Source organism: Triticum aestivum, chromosome 6B, assembly GCF_018294505.1.
Source record: "Triticum aestivum cultivar Chinese Spring chromosome 6B, IWGSC CS RefSeq v2.1, whole genome shotgun sequence".
NCBI classification, from domain to species: domain Eukaryota; kingdom Viridiplantae; phylum Streptophyta; class Magnoliopsida; order Poales; family Poaceae; genus Triticum; species Triticum aestivum.
This window is the reverse complement of record NC_057810.1, coordinates 576,948,792-576,972,578: the sequence shown is the minus strand read 5'-3', so window position 1 is coordinate 576,972,578 and position 23,787 is coordinate 576,948,792. Positions and strand designations below refer to the sequence as shown.

Here is a 23,787-nt window from a genome sequence, read left to right as displayed (position 1 = left end):
CCAGCAGGGTAATATACTCTTGGACTTGGCATACTGCTCTCTGGATTAGTATGCTTGTTTAGAGATTTAAATTCATTTCCTTTGCTGAGATGATACTATTATTTGTGCAGGAGGTGGTGACCAGATGGTGGCACCAGCTGGGGTTCATGTCCCACCGCAAGTTAATTATCCTCTGCAAGGTAATATACTCTTGGACTTGGCATACTGCCCTGTGGGTTAGTATACTTGTTTAGAGATTTAAATTCATTTCCTTTGCTGAGATGATACTATTTGTGCAGGAGGTGGTGACCAGATGGTGGCACCAGCTGTGGTTCATGTCCCTCCGCAAGTTAATTATCCTCTGCAAGGTAATATACTCTTGGACTTGGCATACTACCCTTTGGATTAGCATATACTTGTTCAATCATGAAAAATAACTGTCCCTATGTTTTAATCTTCTGGTTACACATAAAATTCTTGTTGTGCCGTGGTGTCCTTTATATTTCAGTTATTAAATGATCTCCATTTGATTGTGTTTTGCTGTTATGAAAACAAAGTTTGCGTGCTTAATTTTTTTCTCAACATCCATGGCGATGGACAACTGTAACATTGAAAGTTAAGATATATATAGGGTCATGTCACCAGGAGTTTCCAACGACCATTGGCAAATGTTTGCTTACTGTAGCGCTGTAGGAGCAATTTTATTGTTTGATGCAGCCTGGCCACTATGCTATGTTGCCTTCCTTGTCCCATGCTGGGGGTGTCTGTTATCATTACAGATATTATTGTTTGGAACTCTGCTGTGAATCTATCTTTGTTGTTCCTGGCTCTGATCTGAATATCTGTGCTTAAGTGATCCAAACGCTGAGTGCATGCCCTCCTGGACATGTAATCTCGCTCTAACAAGGACAGTCATAAGGTGTGGTCTTCACCAGCTGGATTTTCTTCTTGAAAATATGATTGTACTTGTACCGCATTGGTCTTTACTTTCAGCATATCAACAAAGAACTAGGTTAGCAAGCCTTTTCATTGAAAGTCACAGTGTGTTTGCCACCAAATTTTAAATCCTTTGACAAAGTGCCTAGCGTGTTTCTAGTCCAACAGCCAGTTCAATCTTGTCGCAGATTTCAGAAGTTGCTGCTATATTTTTGTTGAACTTTCTAAACTTGCGCACATTGCACTACCACTAATCGACTTAACGTTTTCCTCTGTTTAACCTACTCCATTGACATTCATAAACATTTCCTAACACTCATTCTCGATGTCAACTAATACAAGTGTCTGCCTCAATGGGCATAGTTGCCTCAACTTTTTCTCATTGGTCAAGACTCCAGGCACGGTCCCCATGAATGAATTTTGTTGAATCTTTGCTTCTCGTTAGAGGGTTAGAGCAGGAACTAAATATTATTAATTACTAATTGCAGAGGTCTGCATTGCAATCTGACCAACTTTTAGCAATAGTTTGAAGCCTGATATATTTTATTAACATATAATAACACTAGTATTGCTAGCTACTTGAGGCAGCAGCTAACTAATATCACAATGAGGCAGGCCTGGCCAAAAAGGAGTGCTATTGGTCATTGGATTATTTCCACACATAATCAGTCAATAAATTACATGAATTTGAATATTCGATCCCATTTTCTTATACCTGATGCTAGTTTTAGTAGTCTGATATGAAGCCTTTCCAGAATTATATATGCACCTGAATATCTATTTTCGAGTTTGACCAATCAACACCATTATGCACCCTGCTTCCATGATGCAGTAGCAGGTCTGGAAAGGCTAGTGATTTAACTGAGGCATATGAAAGGATACATTCGCTTGATTCATTATTGATTAAGCTAGGATTGGTTGACAGAACTTTTAGTTACTTTTCCCTTTGTTTGTGGAACTCTAGATCACATGGTCTGTTTGTGGAACTCTAGATCAGGGTCCATTTTGTTTGTTTTTGGAATGTGACGTGCATGGTAGTACATAGATGTACAAAAAAATCTCTATGCTGCATAAAACAATAAAATGGTTTCTTGAAAAAATGAAACCTGATGAAGGCTATCAAACTAACAAGCTGCTTGATCAGTATAATTCTTAGAGTACATAACTACTCATAATTCTTAGAGTACATAACTACTCCCTCGGTCCCATAATATAAGAGCGTTTTTGACACTACACTAGTGTCAAAAACTCTCTTATATTATGGGACGGAGGGAGTAGCAAGCTGCTTGAATAGTATAGATACCACAAGAACCATCACGACCATATAAATTTAGTACAGAATATACTGGATAGGCATGTTTGTGCCCTAAGTAATAGTTTCCATCTTGCTTGCAGGGCATCAGGTTTTTGACATCAGGCATGTTGCTCAACTAAGTAGACAGCATCAATACTTGGAAATGGAGAACTATATTATGAGTTTTCTTGAGGGGGGAAATTTGAGTTCACATCCATGGCTATTCTTGCACATCCGAAGGGCTTGGGCAATATCCTACGTACAATATGGATTATTTGATATCGCTCGAACCTTCTTTGCTGACAGCATTGCAGCAGCATTTCTGCCTATACTGCAGCTTGATCAGAGTGTGGTGAAGAATGCGATGCTTACTGACCTGAATAGTGAAATGAAATACATATACTCGTGTGTGAATGATCGAAGATGGTAAAAATCTTTGTTTTCGCCTTCTAGTTCACTTAAATTAAGTTTTCAGTCAATTGACTCTTGTTCTGATTGTTTCATAGTTATAGTCACATTTACAACGGCGATGGAATGCTGGAGAAGCTGGTAAATGATTACCTCATGCTTTACCTACCCAACACTAGGTGAGTACGTATATAATGAATTGTGAAAGCTCTAGTGTCGTTTCACATTTCCCAAAACGATTTCCATCTCGTTCTTTATATATTAGGTTTACTACTGAAAGAGGAAAGAGCAATGGTTTGTGGCAGTTTGCGATCGAGCTTGAGAGGAAACACAGGCGCCCAACCTTCAGGTGTCTGGTGTGCAGCATCGAAGTTTTCAATGGTGGAACAATAGGCGATATGGTCAAGCACTTGCAGGAGGCGTGTGCAGGACCCAAGATGACTCCTTACCTGATGGAGAAGTATCCAGCTAGCAAAGTGGACCTTGATCGTTTTCAGCTAACTACCCTTACAATTCAAGCAAGACTTGCGGCGGCGAGTGCAAATAAGAACCAAGGTAGGAAAAGGAGCAACACAACTGCAACCGACGATATTCCTGGTGGAAGCGCTACAGAGGACGCTCCTGGTGAAACGCTAGAGAGTATTTTGCAGAGGATGACAACAGAGGTCTATATTAACATATTTCTATGTTCAATGCAGTTGATTATGTCAACCTGAATTTGTAAGTATTCATTTCAAACAGAAAGCATTAAAATCTTTCTATGTTCATTTTCAACAGGTGAAGAGAGCTGAACAATTAGCTGCCGAGATGGGTCAGGTTGTCAGGAATATGAATGGATGTCTAAGTGCAGCACAGGCTGCCGCTGGTACAGGTATGGTGTCTAAGTGACTGCATTAGTTCTGTTTTAGTAGAGCCTTGATACTCTCCCTTGTTATCAGTCCTGACCATCTCTTACTCTGTAGGAGCAAGGGACAATCAGCTTACCATTGCTGCGCCGCTCAATGCACCACTACCCCCCTTTGGGAGTGCTCCTATATTGGACGATGACCTTCTGGATTTTATTCTGGATTAGCTGAAGGACTAGTATGAAGCTGAAGGACTTTTCCATGTCAGTGTTATATGTTCCCTAGCCTATGTTTGTGCACTCTGAATCGGTGCCCTGTGTGCTGTCTCTTAAACTGATTACTTTTCCATCTTAGCACTCTTATGTTCCTTAGCTGTGGTGTACTCTCTCCGGCCGAGAGCCTGTGTTATTATTCCTACTGCTACTATGTGTTATACTGCTGTCTCTATCCAAGTTCTTTGTGCATGCATGCTACTTTTATGTGTAGATAGTGTGCTCCCTCTGTCAGTTTTGGTTGATTGCATCGATAGTTTTAGGCAAACGGGTATGTTACAGTTAGTTGTTGGCTGAACTGAAAATACTCGTGGATTAGATAGCCTGACTGGATGTTTTTTTATCCTGAGATGACCTGGAATATTGCCCACAGTAGCACAATTATGTGTAGATAGTGTGAGCGTCGTCAGCAATGGGAGTATGAGCTCTGATAGAACATACTCAATAACTTCTGGGGGCAAAGGCTGCAGGGTAGTGGTGTATCCAACAAAACCGAATTGGGTAGTCCATGGCTGAATTGTAAACAGCACACGCTGTATTTCAGAATTCAGCAACATGTTGGGTGTTCCGCGTAGATCAGTATGTGATGATGGCGCCCGAGTGGTTGACAGTAGGAAAGCACAATCAGTGAGCTTTTGCACATCTGCGTAGGACATGACCCGACAATGGCTTCATCACTATTCTTCTACAGATTTAACTGACATGAAAACAGTAAAGGAAACGCCAATCGCATCAAGGTACGTGGCAAAATCTCATAGTTATGGTGACCAAGAGGCACAAAAATTGCTAACTGCATCAAGCTGAAAAGCAAACTACCACCTGGACATAAGTAATAAAATTCTAAATACTGAAGAGAAGTTGCATCCTTGGACAATGGGCTTATTCTGTCCACTGTATATGCTAGTATAAGCTTAGAGATTAACTCAATGTCACTCGTAACCAATACAAAGCAGAGGCTTTTGTAAGTCTTATATTTCTAAATTCTTCTACATATATAGAAGTACGAACCAGTAATCACATCATAATATGTCAAAATCCTAAAAACATGTGTATTGTTGCTAAGCTATCTCTTATCAGGCAATAAATTTGGAGACATAGCACCAGTTTGCGTTCTAGAAATATAAGAAAACAAAATCGGTACTCCTAAACCCTCAAAGAGCTGTGCTTCAGTTCATGCCTCTATGAATCACACATCATGAGATGTATTCCTTAGAAAACAAACACTTGATTATATATTTCCTTCTGAACTTTATCACGTAGTTCCCCTATAATCCTCTAAAATACATTTCAGTGCTGGTATAGGTGTTGTCCCTACTTCCTTTTGTGTTTGTCTCTAACTGGATTGGTGTATTTAGTCGTGGTTCTAGCACTTTTTTTTTTGAAATGGAGGCAAAAGCTTTGCCTCATCCATTAAATAATAGAGAATAGAGTTTGTTACAAGCTACCAAAATACACGACATGCGGATTACTCGCGCGCAATAAAAGACCCTAATTTCTTTGCTCTGGCACCAAGCCTCGGTGGAGATGGAAGAAAGCAAGATTGGGGGCGGGGCACTCTTATGCTTAAAAACCCTTGCGTTTCGCTTGTTCCAGACTGTCCAAGAGACAAGCATGGTGATGGAGGCCTTGGCTTGTCGATCTAGAACCCTTATTTTGAAAAATACTCGAATGATTGGATAGCTTCCCAATGATTAGGAAGGAAATAACAATTCTTTCTTCACCAGTTATGTGGACGATTGGCTCAGTGTCAAACCTGTGTTTATAGCATTCAGAATGGCCTCGGGTGCTTGCTTATCATTCAGAGAGAGAGGCTCAATGCTAAACGGATAATGCCGCATGGTACACATCCTTGTATGCAGATGAACATCGCCCATGAATGCATCTTTAAAATGCTGATTGTTGGGATTCAAAAAAAGGTTAAATGCGGGTATGTGATCATTTTAGAATGTGTGTGAAACAGCAAAAGGCTCAGTAAATGTATATTTTTATGAGAAAAAAGATACAGTAATCTCACCTGTGACAATATATTATCAAATCGCAAGTAAGTAAGTTTATCTTTCCAGACTTGTCCGTGCAGAAACCAAATCTACAATAAATCATCAGACCAAAAAAAGGTCTAAAGTTGTTTTATCTATGGTTTTATCTTGGATGCCTCGCTTGATTTGAAGGCACCATATATGTGCTTGTTTAGAAACTGTGATAACAAAAAAGAATAATGGAAGGGAAGGATTGCATCGTATTATTGTACTCCCTCATATACAAATTAATATGGATCAGAGTAGTAGCTGATTTTTTTTTTGCGCGAGTGTAGCTGATTTTTTTGACGCAAAGCCACATTTTTAATAGGTGCATGCATCAGTTTTCACGAAAAACACAGTAGTAACTAAACCAGCTAATGAGGACATAAATCCTTGATATGGTGCAATATTGGAAGGGAGAACATCGACAACAAACTGAAGCAGCTCACACCCAATTCAGCAGCTTTCACAACTGCAACTTTTACTATTTTTTGCTGCATTCAGACCATTCACGGTTTCATCTATATTCCCCGATGCAGAGTTTCCTGGAACTTTACTTGAGATGACGTCCATAATTTTCACCTTAATAGAGTGATTTAGCAGTGTGTACACTAAGAAGAATTCTTCAGAGTAAATAACAAAGAAACCCAAAAATATTAATCCAGGAGGAACATAGTCGAATAAACTTATTCTCTTCTTCATATTCCCATTTTACTGTTTCAACCAAAAAACTAACGAACTAATTACCCAAAGGAAAAAAGAATAAAAATGACTACTTTGTTAATAAACATATAAAAGACACTGTAAGAAGAGTAAATGAAGCCTTGAGTTATGTGACTCTTATCGCCATCAATACTCTTAAACAACCACAACACTCTCCAGGCTATGGTACTGTGGAAATATTAACTGAGAAATGATAGATGGGATCATGCTATAGGTATGTGTCGTGGTTTTATCACGGTAGATGCCCTAGTGAAAGGACTTAGGTGTGGAGCCATCGCACTAGGTTAGCTTAAAGGGGTTGAACGGGACAAGGACACAGAGAGTTTACCAAGGTTCGGACCCTCTCAACGAGGTAAAAGCCTACGTCCTGCTTCCAGTTGTATTGCTTGAGTTTCGATTACACGGGAGCGAATACGGTTGACCTAGTCCTCAATCGTCTTTTTTTCTCTCCCTAACCCGCCGCCGGGTCACCCCTTTATATACAGGTTGATGCCCGGCGGCTTACAGAGTCCCGACCGGTCCATACAAACGTAACTGACTCGGTTTCTAACTAAACCTGCCATACAGAACAAGCTAACATATGGCGGCTCACATCTTTGGGCCTCGAATCGCCTCCGGGTCATGGGCCTTCAATAGGCTTGCTCTATGAACCGCCATCTTCATATCTTCTTGGACCTTATCGGGCTTTTTCATCTTTAAGTCGCCAATGGCATGACCCGGCCCCTCCTGGACGGGTTATACCTAGGAGTTATATCCCCAACATCAGGCCCCAGATTGATTTGAACTTGTTCACATCAATCTTTACTTTAACATGGTAGAAAAAATGCACCAGTACTGACTTCTCATGCCTTTCTTCATAAACTGCCATAAACTTATATAAGCCGGATCATTATAACCCGCCATGACATCCCGCACATTAAATCCACACAAGACCCAAGATATCTCCAATGGATCCTTATCTTTAGTGATCTTCCCGAGAATCGAGGCGTCCGTATGGGCACATAATCATTTTTGGACTCCTCGATTTCCGCACATGCCGTCCAGCTACTTCCTGTCACAACCCTAGTCAGTGCATGCAATAGAGTGATTGCATCATGTTTACTTTACTCACAAACTTGGAAATGGGGATTACAGAACCCCCAGCACCCCCTTAATCCAACTAGGGTTTACTAAAATCTTTTTCAATGAACCTAAAATGCCCTTCTAAAATGTTCATCATCTTTTCCTTGGTCCAGAACCTCTGCCAAAAATGGTGCACAATTTTCTAGAACATCCTAAGATCATTGGAATAAATCATATGTTATTTGCATTTGGACATTTAAATGCTATAAAATATTTTAAATGCCCAAATAATCATAATTTAAAATGTTTACTGTTGGATACATTCTAAACAGTGGGCATGAGCAGTTTCATGATTTTTAAAAGTGCCTAAGCATTTTTAGAAAAGCCACAAACTTACAGAAAGCAAAGAAAAACAGAAATAAAAGGAAAAGAGCTTACCAGGCAAACTTACCCAGCCAGCCCACCTGGCGGCCCAGCACTGTGCTGGCCCGCGCCAGCCAGCTGCTTCCTCCCGCCAGGCAGGCAGGGAGGTGAGCACCGGCGCGCCCGAGCTCGCCACGATGCCAGCTGCTTGCCGCCCGAGCTGCTGGACGCGTGGATGACCACCACGTCATCGCCCCGACCCCCTCGACACCTCCATTCGCCCCCAGCGCCTCTCCCTCGCCCTCTCCACCCATGGCCGACGCAGCCGCAGCCGCACCGCCATCGTAGCCACAACCACCATTGTCTCCATGCTGCCTCGTCGTGTCCAGGAGCTCCGCCGCCCTCCGCTTCGTCGAGCAGACCGAGCCTCGAGCGCTCGTTCGCCCCGATGTCGCCGCATAGCTTGCCGCGACCACCATGAGCTGCTGCATCTCCCCTCCTCTCTGTTCTCGCTGCCGTCCACTGCAACGACTGCAACAAGCACACTCGCACGCGCCGCCGCCTGAGCTCGTCGCCGACGTAGCTTCGGCCACCCAACGGCCTCACCACTGTGTCCACTGACTTCACTGCACCGCGTGGGCCACGTAGGAGCTAGCCCCATGCATCCAGAACCACTCCAACAACGTTTCGGCCTCGCTCGAACTCCGACAGCCGCAAAGCTCGTCGCCGATGTCGTTTCCGGCGACCCCGAGCTCAACCACCACCACCCCTCGACGCGGCTTGCGCCCAGCTGCTTGTAGGTGGCCTCCGCCGTCCATTTGGACGCCGAAGTGCAGAACCCGAACCCTCCGCCGCGTCTGGACGTCACCGGCGGCTAAACACCGGCGAGTCAACCCAGTTTGACGAGGGATTTGACCCCCCTGGTGTTGGAAATATGCCCTAGAGGCAATAATGAATTAGTTATTATTATATTTCCTTGTTCATGATAATCGTTTATTATCCATGCTATAATTGTATTGATAGGAAACTCAGATACATGTGTGGATACATAGACAACACCATGTCCCTAGTAAGCCTCTAGTTGACTAGCTCGTTGATCAATAGATGGTTACGGTTTCCTGACCATGGACATTGGATGTCGTTGATAACGGGATCACATCATTAGGAGAATGATGTGATGGACAAGACCCAATCCTAAGCCTAGCACTAAAGATCATGTAGTTCGTATGCTAAAGCTTTTCTAATGTCAAGTATCATTTCCTTAGACCATGAGATTGTGCAACTCCCGGATACCGTAGGAATGCTTTGGGTGTACCAAACGTCACAACGTAACTGGGTGGCTATAAAGGTGCACTACAGGTATCTCCGAAAGTGTCTGTTGGGTTGGCACGAATCGAGACAGGGATTTGTCACTTCGTATAACGGAGAGGTATCTCTGGGCCCACTCGGTAGGACATCATCATAATGTGCACAATGTGACCAAGGGGTTGATCACGGGATGATGTGTTACGGAACGAGTGAAGAGACTTGCCGGTAACGAGATTGAACAAGGTATCAGGATACCGACGATCGAATCTCGGGCAAGTACTATACCGCTAGACAAAGGGAATTGTATACGGGATTGATTGAGTCCTTGACATCGTGGTTCATCCGATGAGATCATCGTGGAACATGTGGGAGCCAACATGGGTATCCAGATCCCGCTGTTGGTTATTGACCGGAGAACGTCTCGGTCATGTCTGCATGGTTCCCGAACCCGTACGGTCTACACACTTAAGGTTCAATGACGCTAGGGTTATAAAGGAAGTTTGTATGTGGTTACCGAATGTTGTTCGGAGTCCCGAATGAGATCCCAGACGTCACGAGGAGTTCCGGAATGGTCCGGAGGTAAAGATTTATATATGGGAAGTCCTGTTTTGGTCACCGGAAAACTTTCGGGTTTTATCGGTAACGTACCGGGACCACCGAGAGGGTCCCGGGGGTCCACCAAGTGGGGCCACCATCCCCGGAGGGCAGCATGGGCCAAGTGGGGGAGGGGACCAGCCCCAGGTGGGCTGGTGCGCCCCCACCAAGGACCAAGGCGCAGGGAAGAGTGGGAGGGGGCAAACCCTAGGGCAGATGGGCCCTAAGGCCCACCCCAGGTGCGCCTCCCCTCTCTCCCCCTCTGGCCGCCACCCAGATGGGATCTGGGGGCTGCCGCCACCCTTGGGAGGGAACCCTAGAGGGGGCGCAGCCCCTTCCTCTTCCCCTATATATAGTTGAGGTCTAGGGGCTGCCCAACACATGAGTTTCTCTCCCTCTTGGCACAACCCTACCTCTCTTCCTCCTCCTCTCCCGCGGTGCTTGGCGAAGCCCTGCAGGATTGCCACGCTCCTCCACCACCACCACGCCGTTGTGCTGCTACTGGATGGACTCTTCCTCAACCTCTCCCTCTCTCCTTGCTGGATCAAGGCATGGGAGACGTCATCGGGCTGTACGTGTGTTGAACGTAGAGGTGTCATCCGTTCGGCACTAGGATCTCCGGTGATTTGGATCACGACGAGTATGACTCCTTCAACCCCGTTCTCTTGAATGCTTCCACTTAGCGATCTACAAGGGTATGTAGATGCACTCTCCTTCCCCTCGTTGCTAGTCTCTCCATAGATAGATCTTGGTGACTCGTAGGAAAATTTTGAATTTCTGCTACGTTCCCCAACAGTGGTATCAGAGCCAGGTTTATCGCATAGATTCTTTGCACGAGTAGAACAGAAAGTAGTTGTGGGCGTTGATTTTGTTCAATATGCTTACCGTTACTAGTCCAATCTTGATTCGGCGACATTGTGGGATGAAGCGGCCCGGACCGACCTTACACGTACACTTATGTGAGACAGGTTCCACCGACTGACATGCACTTGTTGCATAAGGTGGCTAGCGGGTGCCAGTCTCTCCCACTTTAGCCGGATCGGATTTGATGAAAAGGGTCCTTATGAAGGGTAAATAGCAATTGACATATCACGTTGTGGTTTTTGCGTAGGTAAGAAACGTTCTTGCTAGAAACCCATAGCAGCCACGTAAAACATGCAAACAACAATTAGAGGACGTCTAACTTGTTTTGGCAGGGTATGCTATGTGATGTGATATGGCCAAGAAGAATGTGATGAATGATATGTGATGTATAAGATTGATCATGTTCTTGTAATAGGAATCACGACTTGCATGTCGATGAGTATGACAACCGGCAGGAGCCATACGAGTTGTCTTTATTTATTGTATGACCTGCGTGTCATTGAACAACGCCATGTAATTACTTTACTTTATTACTAACCGGTAGCCATAGTAGTAGAAGTAATAAGTTGGTGAGACAACTTCATGGAGACACGATGATGGAGATCATGATGATGGAGATCATGGTGTCATGCCGGTGACGATGATGATCATGGAGCCCCGAAGATGGAGACCAAAAGGAGAAAAATAATATTGGCCATATCATGTCACTATTTGATTGCATGTGATGTTTATCATGTTTATGCATCTTATTTTCTTAGAACAACGGTAGTAAATAAGATGATCCCTCATTAAAATTTCAAGAAAGTGTTCCCCCTAACTATGCACCGTTGCGAAAGTTCATCGTTTTGAAGCACCACGTGATGATCGGGTGTGATAGATTCTTACATTCACATACAACGGGTGTAAGCCAGATTTACACACGCGAAACACTTAGGTTGACTTGACGAGCCTAGCATGTACAGACATGGCCTCGGAACACAAGAGACCAAAAGGTCGAGCATGAGTCGTATGGTGGATACGATCAACATGAAGATGTTCATCGATGATGACTAGTCCGTCTCACGTGATGATCGGACACGGCCTAGTTGACTCGGATCATGTAATCACTTAGATGACTAGAGGGATGTCTATCTGAGTGGGAGTTCATAAGATGAACTTAATTATCCTGAACATAGTCAAAAGATCTTTGCAAATTATGTCGTAAGCTCGCGCTTTAGTTCCACTATTTAGATATGTTCCTAGAGAAAAAAATATAGTTGAAAGTTGACAGTAGCGATTATGCGGATAGTAGAAAGCTTATGTCCTTAATGCACCACTCAGTGTGCTGAACCCCAAACGTCGTCTGTGGATGTTGCGAACATCGGACATACACGTTTTGATAACTACGTGATAGTTCAGTTAAACGGTTTAGAGTTGAGGCACCAAAGACATTTCCGAAATGTCGCGGAACATATGAGATGTTTCGAGGGCTGAAATTGGGATTTCAGGCTCGTGCCCACGTCAAGAGGTATAAGACCTCCGACGATTTTCTTAGCCTGCAAACTAAGGGAGAAAAGCTCAATCATTGAGCTTGTGCTCAGATTGTCTGAGTGCAACAATCACTTGAATCGAGTGGGAGTTGATCTTCCAGATGAGATAGTGATGTTTCACCAAAGTCATTGCCACCAAGCTGCTAGAGCTTCGTGATGAACTATAACATATCAGGGATAGATATGATGATCCTTGAGGTATTGACAATGTTTGACACCGTGAAAGTAGAAATCAAGAAGGAGCATCAATTGTTGATGGTTGGTGAAACCACTAGTTTCAAAAAGGGCAAGGGCAAGAAGGGATACTTCATGAAACAGCAAATCAACTGCTGCTCTAATGAAGAAACCCAAGGTTGAACCCAAACCCGAGACTAAGTGCTTCTGTAATAAGGGGAACAGCCACTAGAGCAGAATTACCCTAGATACTTGGTAGATGAGAAGGCTGGCAAGGTCGATAGAAGTATATTGGATATATGTTATGTTAATGTGTACTTTACTAGTACTCCTAGTAGCACCAGGGTATTAAGATACCTGTTCGGTTGCTAAGTGTTAGTAACTCGAAATAAAAGAGCTACGGAATAAATGGAGACTAGCTAAAGGTGAGTTGACAATATGTGTTGGAAGTGTTTCCAAGTTTGATGTGATCAAACATCGCACACTCCCTCTACCATCAAGATTAGTATTAAACTTGAATAATTGTCATTTGGTGTTTGTGTTGAACATAGACATAATTGGATTATGTCTATCGCAATATGGTTATTCATTAAGGAGAATAATGGTTACTCTATTTATTTGAATAATACCTTCAATGGTCTTGCACCTAAAGGAATGGTTTATTGAATCTCGATCGTAGTGATACACATTTTCATGCCAAAAGATATAAGATAGTAATGATAGTACCACTTACTTGTGACACTGCCATGTAAGTCATATTGGTATAAAACGCATGAAGAAGCTCCATGTTGATGGATCTTTGGAATCACTCGTTTTTGAAAAGGTTGAGACATGTGAACCATGTCTATTGGTGCATACGCATGAAGAAACTCCATGCAGATGGATCGTTTAGACTCACTTGATTTTGAATCACTTGAGAGATGCAAATCATACCACATGGGCAAGATGACTGAAAAGCCTCGTTTTCAGTAAGATGGAACAAGATAGCAACTTGTTGGAAGTAACACATTTTGATGTGTGCAGTCCAATGAGTGGTGAGGCATGCAGTGAATATCGTTATGTTCTTACTTCACAGATGATTCAAGTAGATGTTGAGTATATTTACTTGATGAAACACAAGTCTGAATTATTGAATGGTTCAAGTAATTTCAGAGTGAAGTTTAAGATCTTCGTGACAAGAGGATAAAATGTCTATGATATGATCATAGAGATGAATATCTGAGCTACGAGTTTTGGCACACAATTAAGACATTGTGGAAAATTGTTTCACAATTAATACCGCTTGGAACACCATAGTGTGATGGTGTGTCCGAACACCATAGTTGCACCCTATTGGATATGATGCGTACCATGATTTCTCTTATTAAATTACCACTATCGTTCATGGGTTAGGCATTAGAGACAATCTCACTCACTTTAATAGGGCACCACGTAATTCCGTTGAGACGACACCGTTTGAACTATGGTTTGGAGAAACCTAAGTTGTCATTTCTTAAAAGTTTGGGGCTGCGACGCTTATGTGAAAAAGTTTCAGGTTGATAAGCTCGAACCCAAAGCGGATAAAATGCATCTTCATAGGACACCCAAAACAGTTGGGTATACCTCCTAATTCAGATCCGAAAGCAATAGGGATTGTTTCCTGAATCGGGTCCTTTCTCGAGGAAAGGTTTGTCTCGAGAATTGAGTGGGAGGATGGTGGAAACTTGATGAGGTTATTGAACCGTCACTTCAACAAGTGTGTAGCAGGGCACATGAAGTTGTTCCTGTGACGCCTACACCAATTGAAGTAGAAGCTTATGATAGTGATCATGAAGTTTTGGATCAAGTCACTACCGTACCTCGTAGGGTGACAAGGATGCGTACTACTTCAGAGTGGTACAATAATCCTGTCTTGAAGGTCATGTTGCTAGATAACAATGAACCTACGAGCTATGGAGAAGCGATGGTGGGCCCAAATTCTGACAAATGGTTAGAAGCCATGAAATCCGAGATAGGATCCATGTATCAGAACAAAGCATGGACTTTGGTGGACTTTCCCGATGATCGGCAAGCCATTGAGATAAATGGATCTTTAAGAAGAAGACGGACATGGACGGTAATGTCACCGTCTATGAAGCTCGACTTGTAGCAAAGAGTTTTTCACAAGTTCAAGGAGTTGAGTACGATGAGATTTTTCTCATCCGTAGCGATGCTTAAGTTCGTCGGAATCATGTTAGCATTAGCTGCATTTATGAAATCTGGCAAATGGATGTCAAAACGAGTTTCCTTACCAGTTTTCATAAGGAAAGGTTGTATGCGATACAATCAGAAAGGTTTTGTCGATCCTAAGGATGCTAAAAGCTATGCCAAGCTCCAACAATCCTTCTAAGGACCGGAGTAAGCATCTCGGAGTTGGAATGTACACTTTGATGAGATGATCAAAGATTTTGGGTTTGTACAAAGTTTATGAGAAACTTGTATTTCCAAAGAAGTGAGTGGGAGTACTATAGAATTTCTGATGAGTATATGTTGTTGACATATTGTTGATCAGAAATGATGTAGAATTTCTGGAAAGCATATAGGGTTATTTGAAAAGTGTTTTTCAATTAGAAAACCTGGATTAGGCTACTTGAACAATAAGCGTCAAGATCTATAAGATAGATCAAAATGCTTAATAATACTTTCAAATGAGCACATACCTTGACGTGATCTTGAAGGAGTTCAAGATGAATCAGTCAAAGAAGGAGTTCTTGCCTGAGTTGTAAGGTACGAAGTTAAGACTTAAAGCTCGACCACGGAAGAAGAGAGACAAAGGACGAAGGCCGTCCCCTATGTTTCAGACGTAGATTCTATAGTATGCTATGCTGTGTACCGCACCGGAAGTGTGCCTTGCCATGAGTCAGTCAAGGGGTACAAGAATGATCTAGGAATGGATCATTGGACAGCGGTCAAAATTGTCCTTGGAGTAAATAAGGACATGTTTCTCAATTATGGAGGTGATAAAGAGTTCGGCATAAAGGGTTACGTCAATGCAAGCTTTAACACCTATCCGAGTGACTCTGAGTAGCAAACCGGATACGTATAGTGGAGCAACCATTTGGAATAGTTCCAAGTGGAGCGTGGTAGCAGCATTTACAATATGACCTAGAGATTTGCGAAGTACATACGGATCTGAATGTTGCAGACCCGTTGACAAAAAGAAACTCTCTCACAAGCAAAACATGATCAAACCCCAGAACTCATTGAGTCTTAATCACATGATGATGTGAACTAGTAAACTCTTTGGATGTTGGTCACATGGTGATGTGACCTCTGAGTGTTAATCACATGGCGATGTGAACTAGATTATTGACTCTAGTGCAAGTGGGAGACTGTTGGAAATATGCCCTAGAGGCAATAATAAATTAGTTATTATTATATTTCCTTGTTCATGATAATAGTTTATTATCCATGCTATAATTGTATTGATAGGAACTCAGATACATGTGTGGATACGTAGACAACACCATGTCCCTAGTAAGCCTCTAGTTTACTAGCTCGTTGATCAACAGATGGTTACAGTTTCCTGACCATGGACATTGGATGTCATTGATAACGGGATCACATCATTAGGAGAATGATGTGATGGACAAGACCCAATCCTAAGCCTAGCACTAAAGATCGTGTAGTTCGTATGCTAAAGCTTTTCTAATGTCAAGTATCATTTCCTTAGACCATGAGATTGTGCAACTCCCGGATACCGTAGGAATGCTTTGGGTGTACCAAACGTCACAACGTAACTGGGTGGCTATAAAGGTGCACTACAGGTATCTCCGAAAGTGTCTGTTGGGTTGGCACGAATCGAGACTGGGATTTGTCACTCTATGTAACGGAGAGGTATCTCTGGGCCCACTCGGTAGGACATCATCATAATGTGCACAATGTGACCAAGGGGTTGATCACGGGATGATGTGTTACGGAACGAGTAAAGAGACTTGCCGGTAACGAGATTGAACAAGGTATCGGGATACCGACGATCGAATCTCGGGCAAGTACTATACCGCTAGACAAAGGGAATTGTATACGGGATTGATTGAGTCCTTGACATCGTGGTTCATCCGATGAGATCATCGTGGAACATGTGGGAGACAACATGGGTATCCAGATCCCGCTGTTAGTTATTAACCGGAGAACGTCTCGGTCATGTCTGCATGGTTCCCGAACCCGTAGGGTCTACACACTTAATGTTTGATGACGCTAGGGTTATAAAGGAAGTTTGTATGTGGTTACTGAATGTTGTTTGGAGTCTCGGATGAGATCCCGGACGTCACGAGGAGTTCCGGAATGGTCCGGAGGTAAAGATTTATATATGGGAAGTCCTGTTTTGGTCACCGGAAAAGTTTCGGGTTTTATCGGTAACGTACCGGGACCACCGGGAGGGTCCCAGGGGTCCACCAAGTGGGGCCACCATCCCGGGAGGGCAGCATGGGCCAAGTGTGGGAGGGGACCAGCCCCAGGTGGGCTGGTGCGCCCGCCACCAAGGCCCAAGGCGCAGGGAAGAGTGGGAGGGGGCAAACCCTAGGGCAGATGGGCCCTAAAGGCCACCTCAGGTGCGCCTCCCCTCTCCCCCCTCTGGCCGCCACCCAGATGGGATCTCGGGGCTTCCACCACCCTTGGGGAGGGAACCCTAGAGGGGGAGCAGCCCCCTCCCCTTCCCCTATATATGGTTGAGGTCTAGGGGCTGCCCAACACATGAGTTTCTCTCCCTCTTGGCGCAGCCCTACCTCTCTTCCTCCTCCTCTCCCGCGGTGCTTAGCGAAGCCCTGTAGGATTGCCACGCTCCTCCACCACCACCACACCGTTGTGCTGCTGCTGGATGGAGTCTTCCTCAACCTCTCCCTCTCTCCTTGCTGGATCAAGGCATGGGAGACTTCATCGGGCTGTACGTTTGTTGAACGCGAAGGTGCCGTCCGTTCGGCACTAGGATCTCCGGTGATTTGGATCACGACGAGTACGACTCCTTCAACCCCGTTCTCTTGAATGCTTCCGCTTAGCGATCTACAAGGGTATGTAGATGCACTCTCCTTCCCCTTGTTGCTAGTCTCTCCGTAGATAGATCTTGGTGACTCGTAGGAAAATTTTGAATTTCTGCTACGTTCCCCAACACCTGGGTCACTGACATGTGGGCCTTGCCCGTTAGTCAAACCTACATTAGTAGTTAAACTAATCCTACTTAGTTAATTAGCTAACAGTGACACTGACCAGTGGATCCCACTAGTCAGGTTTGACTTGGACCGCCCTAGTTGACTTGCTGATGCAGTAAAGCATTTTCTGGATTTATTCTTATTCAGGAAATTCCAGAAAATAGTGCTAACTTCAAAAATTCATAGAAATTAATCTGTAACTCCAAATGTAAAGTGTTATATATGAAAAATGATTAGAAAAATCCAATCTATCTATCTGTACTGGTTTCATGCATGTTTAAACAAGTTAACCTTAATGTTAGTGCAAAACATGATAAGGCACTACTTCCTCCATCTAGGTGAGTAAGTCATCTTAGGTTGTGCACCGTGACCAAGGAGGAGGAGAAAACAAGAGAACTTAATGTTCATTTGCTAATTAATGGCATTGCATGCAATGAACTAACCAATGCATGTCGTGTTTGGTAGTCTCAAGTCATTAAAAGCATGCACACCCCACATCTCTTATTGGTTGATATGTCAAGAAACAAGAAACGAGGTAAAAGTTAATGCACCGTGCCTAAGTGTTTTGGGATTATTTGGTTTTTGTAAGATGACTTACACACCTAGACGGAGGGAGTATTTAAGATCAAAAAATGAGTTTGGGTTTGAATCTTTGGGTCAAAATAGCTCAAGCCCATATGGTTATAGTTGCACTAGCCCAACACACTCATTTTGCCATGTCACATGCATGCATCATATTGTTGCATATTGTTGTGTATTGATTGTGTTACCGGTGCTCTCTACGGTAGGTTCTGCCTCGGAGGATTACCGTGAGTACCCGATCGAAGGATAGTACCAGACTACCGACCTACCAGGCAAGCAACCACCCATTTGATCATATCAATAAAATCTCATGTTCTCGCTCCTGCTCTCATTTACTGCATTTAAGACAACCGCGTTTCAAACTGCTGTAGTGCTGTGTGCTGTGGTAGTTGAACCCATTTCCTCTGCATGATCTGTCATTGCCACAGTAACTAGATGAAACCCACTAGCATGTGTAGGATTTGACTGAGCCATGTTTGTGTTTCCTACCTTGCTATGCCTGCTATGCTTAGAGTCGTGTCAGGTCTGGTTCATCTGGGTGATGGGCCAGAGTGAAATGATCATGTCGGTAACGAGAGTGAAGTGTTGAACATGATTTGGTAAAGGTGTCGATGATAGGCCATGTAGGAGTACATGGTGGGTTGTTTCATTGGAACCACCCTTAAGCACTGAGATCTGTATGTGTGATTTAAGATTCAACTACTACCATGCATTGGGCCTTGAGATATGACCCCGCTCGACTTATTAGCCACCCTTGTGCTCTGTCTAGGAGTTGCAAGTAGTTTCTGGTGTTTGTAGTATACTGGAGGCCGTGCGCAGCGCTGACCCTTGGGGTGTGCTGTGATGCGGTAGGTACATAGCACGGTCTACCGGGCGCCCGTTTGGTGTCTCGGGAACCCTACACACATCGTTCGGGGCCGTATGTGGAAACCTCGGCCGGACTCCCTGCGGATGGAACCTGAATAAGCGATAAACCTGGACTAGAGATTTGTATGGCTAGTCAGGTCGTGGTCTACACCCACGTCGGCTTTCTCTTGAAGTCTGCCGAGCACATGTCGTGTGCATACGCTAAGTGGTGGAAACATGTATGAAGAAGTACACCCCTACAGGGTTAACCTCATCTATTCGAATAGTCGCGTCCGCGGTAAAGGACTATTGGTTGCCTATACAGTTCATAGACAAGTAAATGGAAACTGCTAAAAGCCTTAAGACAAGTGATTACCGTGGATGGCCCTTCCGTAGGATGACAGGAGTGGATCCTCAGTAGTGTATTGTTGTGGTGAGTAGTGGACTCGAGTGCGCAAAACAATTACAAGTTGGTGTCTCATAAGATAGTTTAGCCAAGAGTCAAAGCTGGCTTGCTGCAATAACCCCACCTTCCCTATGTTGATAATATGCATGCATGTAATCTGATGTAAGTCTTGCTGAGTACCCTTGTTGTCGGAGTAAATGACCACGGGTAGCCTGACCGGCTCCCCCTGGCTCTTCAAAAATTATTGGGCCGATTGAGTCCTCAAACATCTAAGACGCAGGGCCGCCTTCTCTTGGCCGGTTGTCCCACCGTCCGACCGCTGGAAGGCGGCAAGACTCTAAGAGCTCTCTCGAAGAGGGCCGACTCCTAGCAGCCGGCCACCAGAGGGCCGGCTCCTAGCAGGCGGCCTAGCTCACACCCTCAAAGTTTGCGCCCACATAACAGCGACAAGACGGGGCGTGGCTACAGTGAAGCCTGCCACCCCCGAATCCCGGAGCAAGCGTGGCCACAGTGCATCGTATGGGGCGGCCACTCCTCGTCCGGCGCGGCACTGTTGCCACGTTGACCGTGACCTCACCCACGGCAGGCTGTCAGTACGGCCCACAGGCGGCGGGCCCCTCCTGCCAGAGAGATACCAGAGGGCGGCCAAGCTTGGATAGTTGGCCTGAGGGGAGGCCGGCTCCCAACAGCCGGCTCGCCCCCACCCTGGAAGTTTGTGCACCATTAAGCAGATAAGATGGGGTAAGGCTACAACGAAAGCCCGCCAGGCGGCGGCACTGTAGCCATGCTTACGCCGATAAAGCCATCGTCACCAAGAGCAGGGCTACAGTAACCAACAGCCGACAAGACCCCTGGGCGATGGGCCCAGCCTGTCGCCAAGAGGCCGGCAGCCGGCGGGACCCACCAGTTGGCGGGCCCCAGCGGCCGGCGGAGAAACCGGCGACTACAGACACTAACGGCCTGGACCCACATCCAGCCGGATTACCATTATACCCCTGGTGGGTAGGCCTTCATAAACCCCCAGGGCATGCAAAGGGTTGATCTCTTAGAGTTTTAGACACCACATAGAGAGAAGAGAAGAGCTAGCCTTGCCCTTCTTCCTCTAACTAAACAGCTCAAGGAGCCTCTTGTAACTACTTGTTTTGATCTAGTGATCATGCAGAGACCCCGCAGAGCAGGACTAGTGGTGTTATCTCCTAGGAGAGCCCCAAACTTGGGTAAGATTCACCGGCGTGCATGTCTTCGCCTTATCCCGTTTCCAGGCACCGGCGATGTCTTACTGGCTCCCACAATGATAAGCCACCTGTTGGCATATGTCGCACCTACCACCCGACATTTGGTGCCCACCGCAGGGCCAGGTGCACCGTCGTTCGGAGACCTGCTCTGGACGGGAACCCTCTTCCTCCCCAGTGAGCGTAGCCAGCCCGGCACGCCCGATGGCGCTTGCCCCGACGTGCTGCATGGCGTCGACGACGCATGCGCAGCGAGCCGCGTCGCCGATCTTCTCGGCGAGGTCCGCCTCTCCGACGAGCCTGCACTAGGCGTGGGTGCAACCAGCTCCGAGAGCTGCCTCGTCGACTTTCTTGGCAAGCTTGACATTGCCAAGGAACGCACCTCCGATCTGGAGTCGATCGACTCCACCGACCCGATGCTTGTCGACTCCGACACGGCATCGCTTCACGCCTTCCCAACCAACGTGGTGGTCATCGACGACCCTTTTCCTCGAGCTGACAGCATCAACAACACTGTCACTGAGGTGCTGCTCATCAGTCACGGCACCGCCTCCATCGGAAACGTCCACGACACCTTGCAGACGGTGCTGTGATGTCTACTACACAACCTTCTTCTTGTAGACGTTGTTGGGCCTGCAAGTGCACTGGTTTAAAGGACAGAAGCAAATTTCCCTCAAGTGGATGACCTAAGGTTTATCAATCCGTGGGAGGCATAGGATGAAGATGGTCTCTCTCAAACAACCCTGCAACCAAATAACAAAGAGTCTCTTGTGTCCCCAACACACCCAATACAATAGTAGATTGCATAGGTGCACTAGTTCGGCGAAGAGATGGTGATACAAGTGCAATATGGATAGTAGATATAGGTTTTTGTAATCTGAAAATATAAAAACAGCAAGGTAACTAATGATAAAAGTGAGCGTAAACGGTATTGCAATGATAGGAAACAAGGCATAGGGTTCATACTTTCACTAGTGCGAATTCTCTCAACAATAATAACATAGATAGATCATATAACAATCCCTCAACATGCAACAAAGAGTCACTCCAAAGCCACTAATAGCGGAGAACAAACGAAGAGATTATGGTAGGGTACGAAACCAACTCAAAGTTATTCTTTCGGATCAATCTATAAAAGAGTTAATACTACAATAACACCTTAAGACACAAATCAACCAAAACCCTAATGTCACCTACATACTCCATTGTCACCTCAAGTATCCGTGGGCATGATTATATGATATGCATCACACAATCTCAGATTCATCCAACAAACAGAAAGTACTTCAAAGAGTGCCCCAAAGTTTCTACCGGAGAGTCAAGAAAACGTGTGCCAACCCCTATGCATAGGTTCATGGGCGGAACCCGCAAGTTGGTCACCAAAACATACATCAAGTGGCACGTGATATCCCATTGTCACCACAGATAAACACGACAAGACATACATCAAGTGTTCTCAAATTAAAGACTCAACCCGATAAGATAACTTCAAGAGGGAAACTCAATTCATCACAAGAGAGTAGAGGGGGGAGAAACATCATAAGATCCAACTATAATAGCAAAGCTCGCGATACATCAAGATCGTGCCATAGAGAGAACACGAGAGAGAGAGATAAAAAACATAGCTACTGGTACATACCCTCAGCCCCGAGGGTGAACTACTCCCTCCTCGTCATCGATAGCACCGGGATGATGAAGATGGCCACCGGTGCTGGATTCCCCCTCCAGCAGGGTGCCGAAATGGGCTCCCGAGAGGTTTTTGGTGGCTACAGAGGCTTGCGGCGGCAGAACTCCCGATCTATCTTGATATTCGATGTTTTTAGGGTATGTAGGCTTATATAGGTGAAAGAAGTCGGCCGGGGAGCCTCGAGGGGCCCACGAGAGGGTAGGGCACGCCCAGGGGGGGTGGGCGCGCCCCCCTGTCTCGTGGATCCCTCGATACTCCCCTGGCTTGCACTCCAAGTTCCTGGATCATAATCTTTCCAAAAATCACGCTGCCGAAGGTTTCATTCCGTTTGGACTCCGTTTGATATTCCTTTTCTTCGACATACTGAAACAGGCAATAAAACAACAATATGGGTTGGGACTCCGGTTTATAGGTTGTCGGATTTCGGGTTCCGGCAGACCCTTGAGGTTCGAACACTAGGGTGCGCGCGGAGATCACACCCTCAGCTTACCCATGTCTCACCGCCTCGCTGGGATCTAAACTATTCGAAGAACAACTCAAGGGACACAAGATTTATATTGGTTCAGGCCACCATTGTGGTGTAATACCCTACTCCAGTTTGTGGTGTGTGGACTGCCTCTGGGGCTGATGAGGAACAGTACAAGGGAAGAGCAGCCTCGCGAGGGTCTGTTCTTGGTGGGTGCGATGAACTGCTAGGGGAGTTCAGTCACTTCTCTCTCTCTCCCTGTCTTTCTATCCTTGTTCTTTCGATCCACCTACCCCGTGGGTGGCTAGTCCTATTTATAGGCGAAGGCCCCGGGCCTCTTCCCAAATATCGAGCGGGAAGGGCGCCAACAATTGGCCATTTTGAAGGGGAACATCTAGTACACTTAACCTGACTAAAGTTGGTCCTCGCCTGCAAAAGACCCTGACGATGACGCTGGATTGGGCTCCACGATGACCTCCGATCTGTCATCCTGCTGGTCTTGGTCTTGTTGCACCGAAATGGTTGCCTTTGATCGATACCCTTGCCTGCGCTTGCCCCCTTTGCACCAAAGGGGAAACAAGGACTCTGCGCGGGCCGACGCCCGCCTGGCGCCCGCCTGTGCCTTGGTCGTCATGGCTTGCGTCACGGGCACCTCGTGAGGTACCCCACCTTGATCTCTCCGCCTCCTCGTGAGCCAGCCTGACGAGGCCGTGCCTGAGGAAGCCTCCTGTCGTCCGCCCCGCGAGGTTTGGCCCCTCGCGAGGGTCCTGAGCATGTGTTGACGAAGATGGGCCGCACTGGGCCACTCCTTGAGCCACGCCGCAGGCCACAGGCAGGCAAGTCTGGGTACCCCCATTCCCAGAACACCGACATAGGTTAGTCCCAAAAATGATATAAATATGTAAAATAAAGCCCATAAATATCCAAAAGGGGTAATATAATAGCATGGAACAATCAAAACTTATAGATACGCTGGAGACGTATCAAGCATCCCCAAGCTTAATTCCTGCTCGTCCTCGAGTAGGTAAATGATAAAA

At 45.5% G+C, this 23,787-nt stretch overlaps 1 protein-coding gene across 2 annotated transcripts in view; it reads left to right on the top strand.

Moving 5' to 3' along the window:
* LOC123134465 (uncharacterized) overlaps positions 1 to 3,914 on the top strand; it is a 6,060-nt gene extending 2,146 nt beyond the window's left edge. For both annotated transcript variants that reach the window (XM_044553718.1, XM_044553717.1), the window contains exons 4-10: positions 111 to 179; positions 279 to 347; positions 2,311 to 2,635; positions 2,716 to 2,796; positions 2,883 to 3,282; positions 3,395 to 3,488; positions 3,580 to 3,914. In XM_044553718.1, coding sequence (XP_044409653.1) covers positions 111 to 179; positions 279 to 347; positions 2,311 to 2,635; positions 2,716 to 2,796; positions 2,883 to 3,282; positions 3,395 to 3,488; positions 3,580 to 3,689 — 1,148 coding nt within the window. In that variant the 3' untranslated portion in view covers positions 3,690 to 3,914. The remainder of the gene's footprint in view (positions 1 to 110; positions 180 to 278; positions 348 to 2,310; positions 2,636 to 2,715; positions 2,797 to 2,882; positions 3,283 to 3,394; positions 3,489 to 3,579) is intronic.
* The last annotated feature ends 19,873 nt before the right edge of the window (positions 3,915 to 23,787 follow it).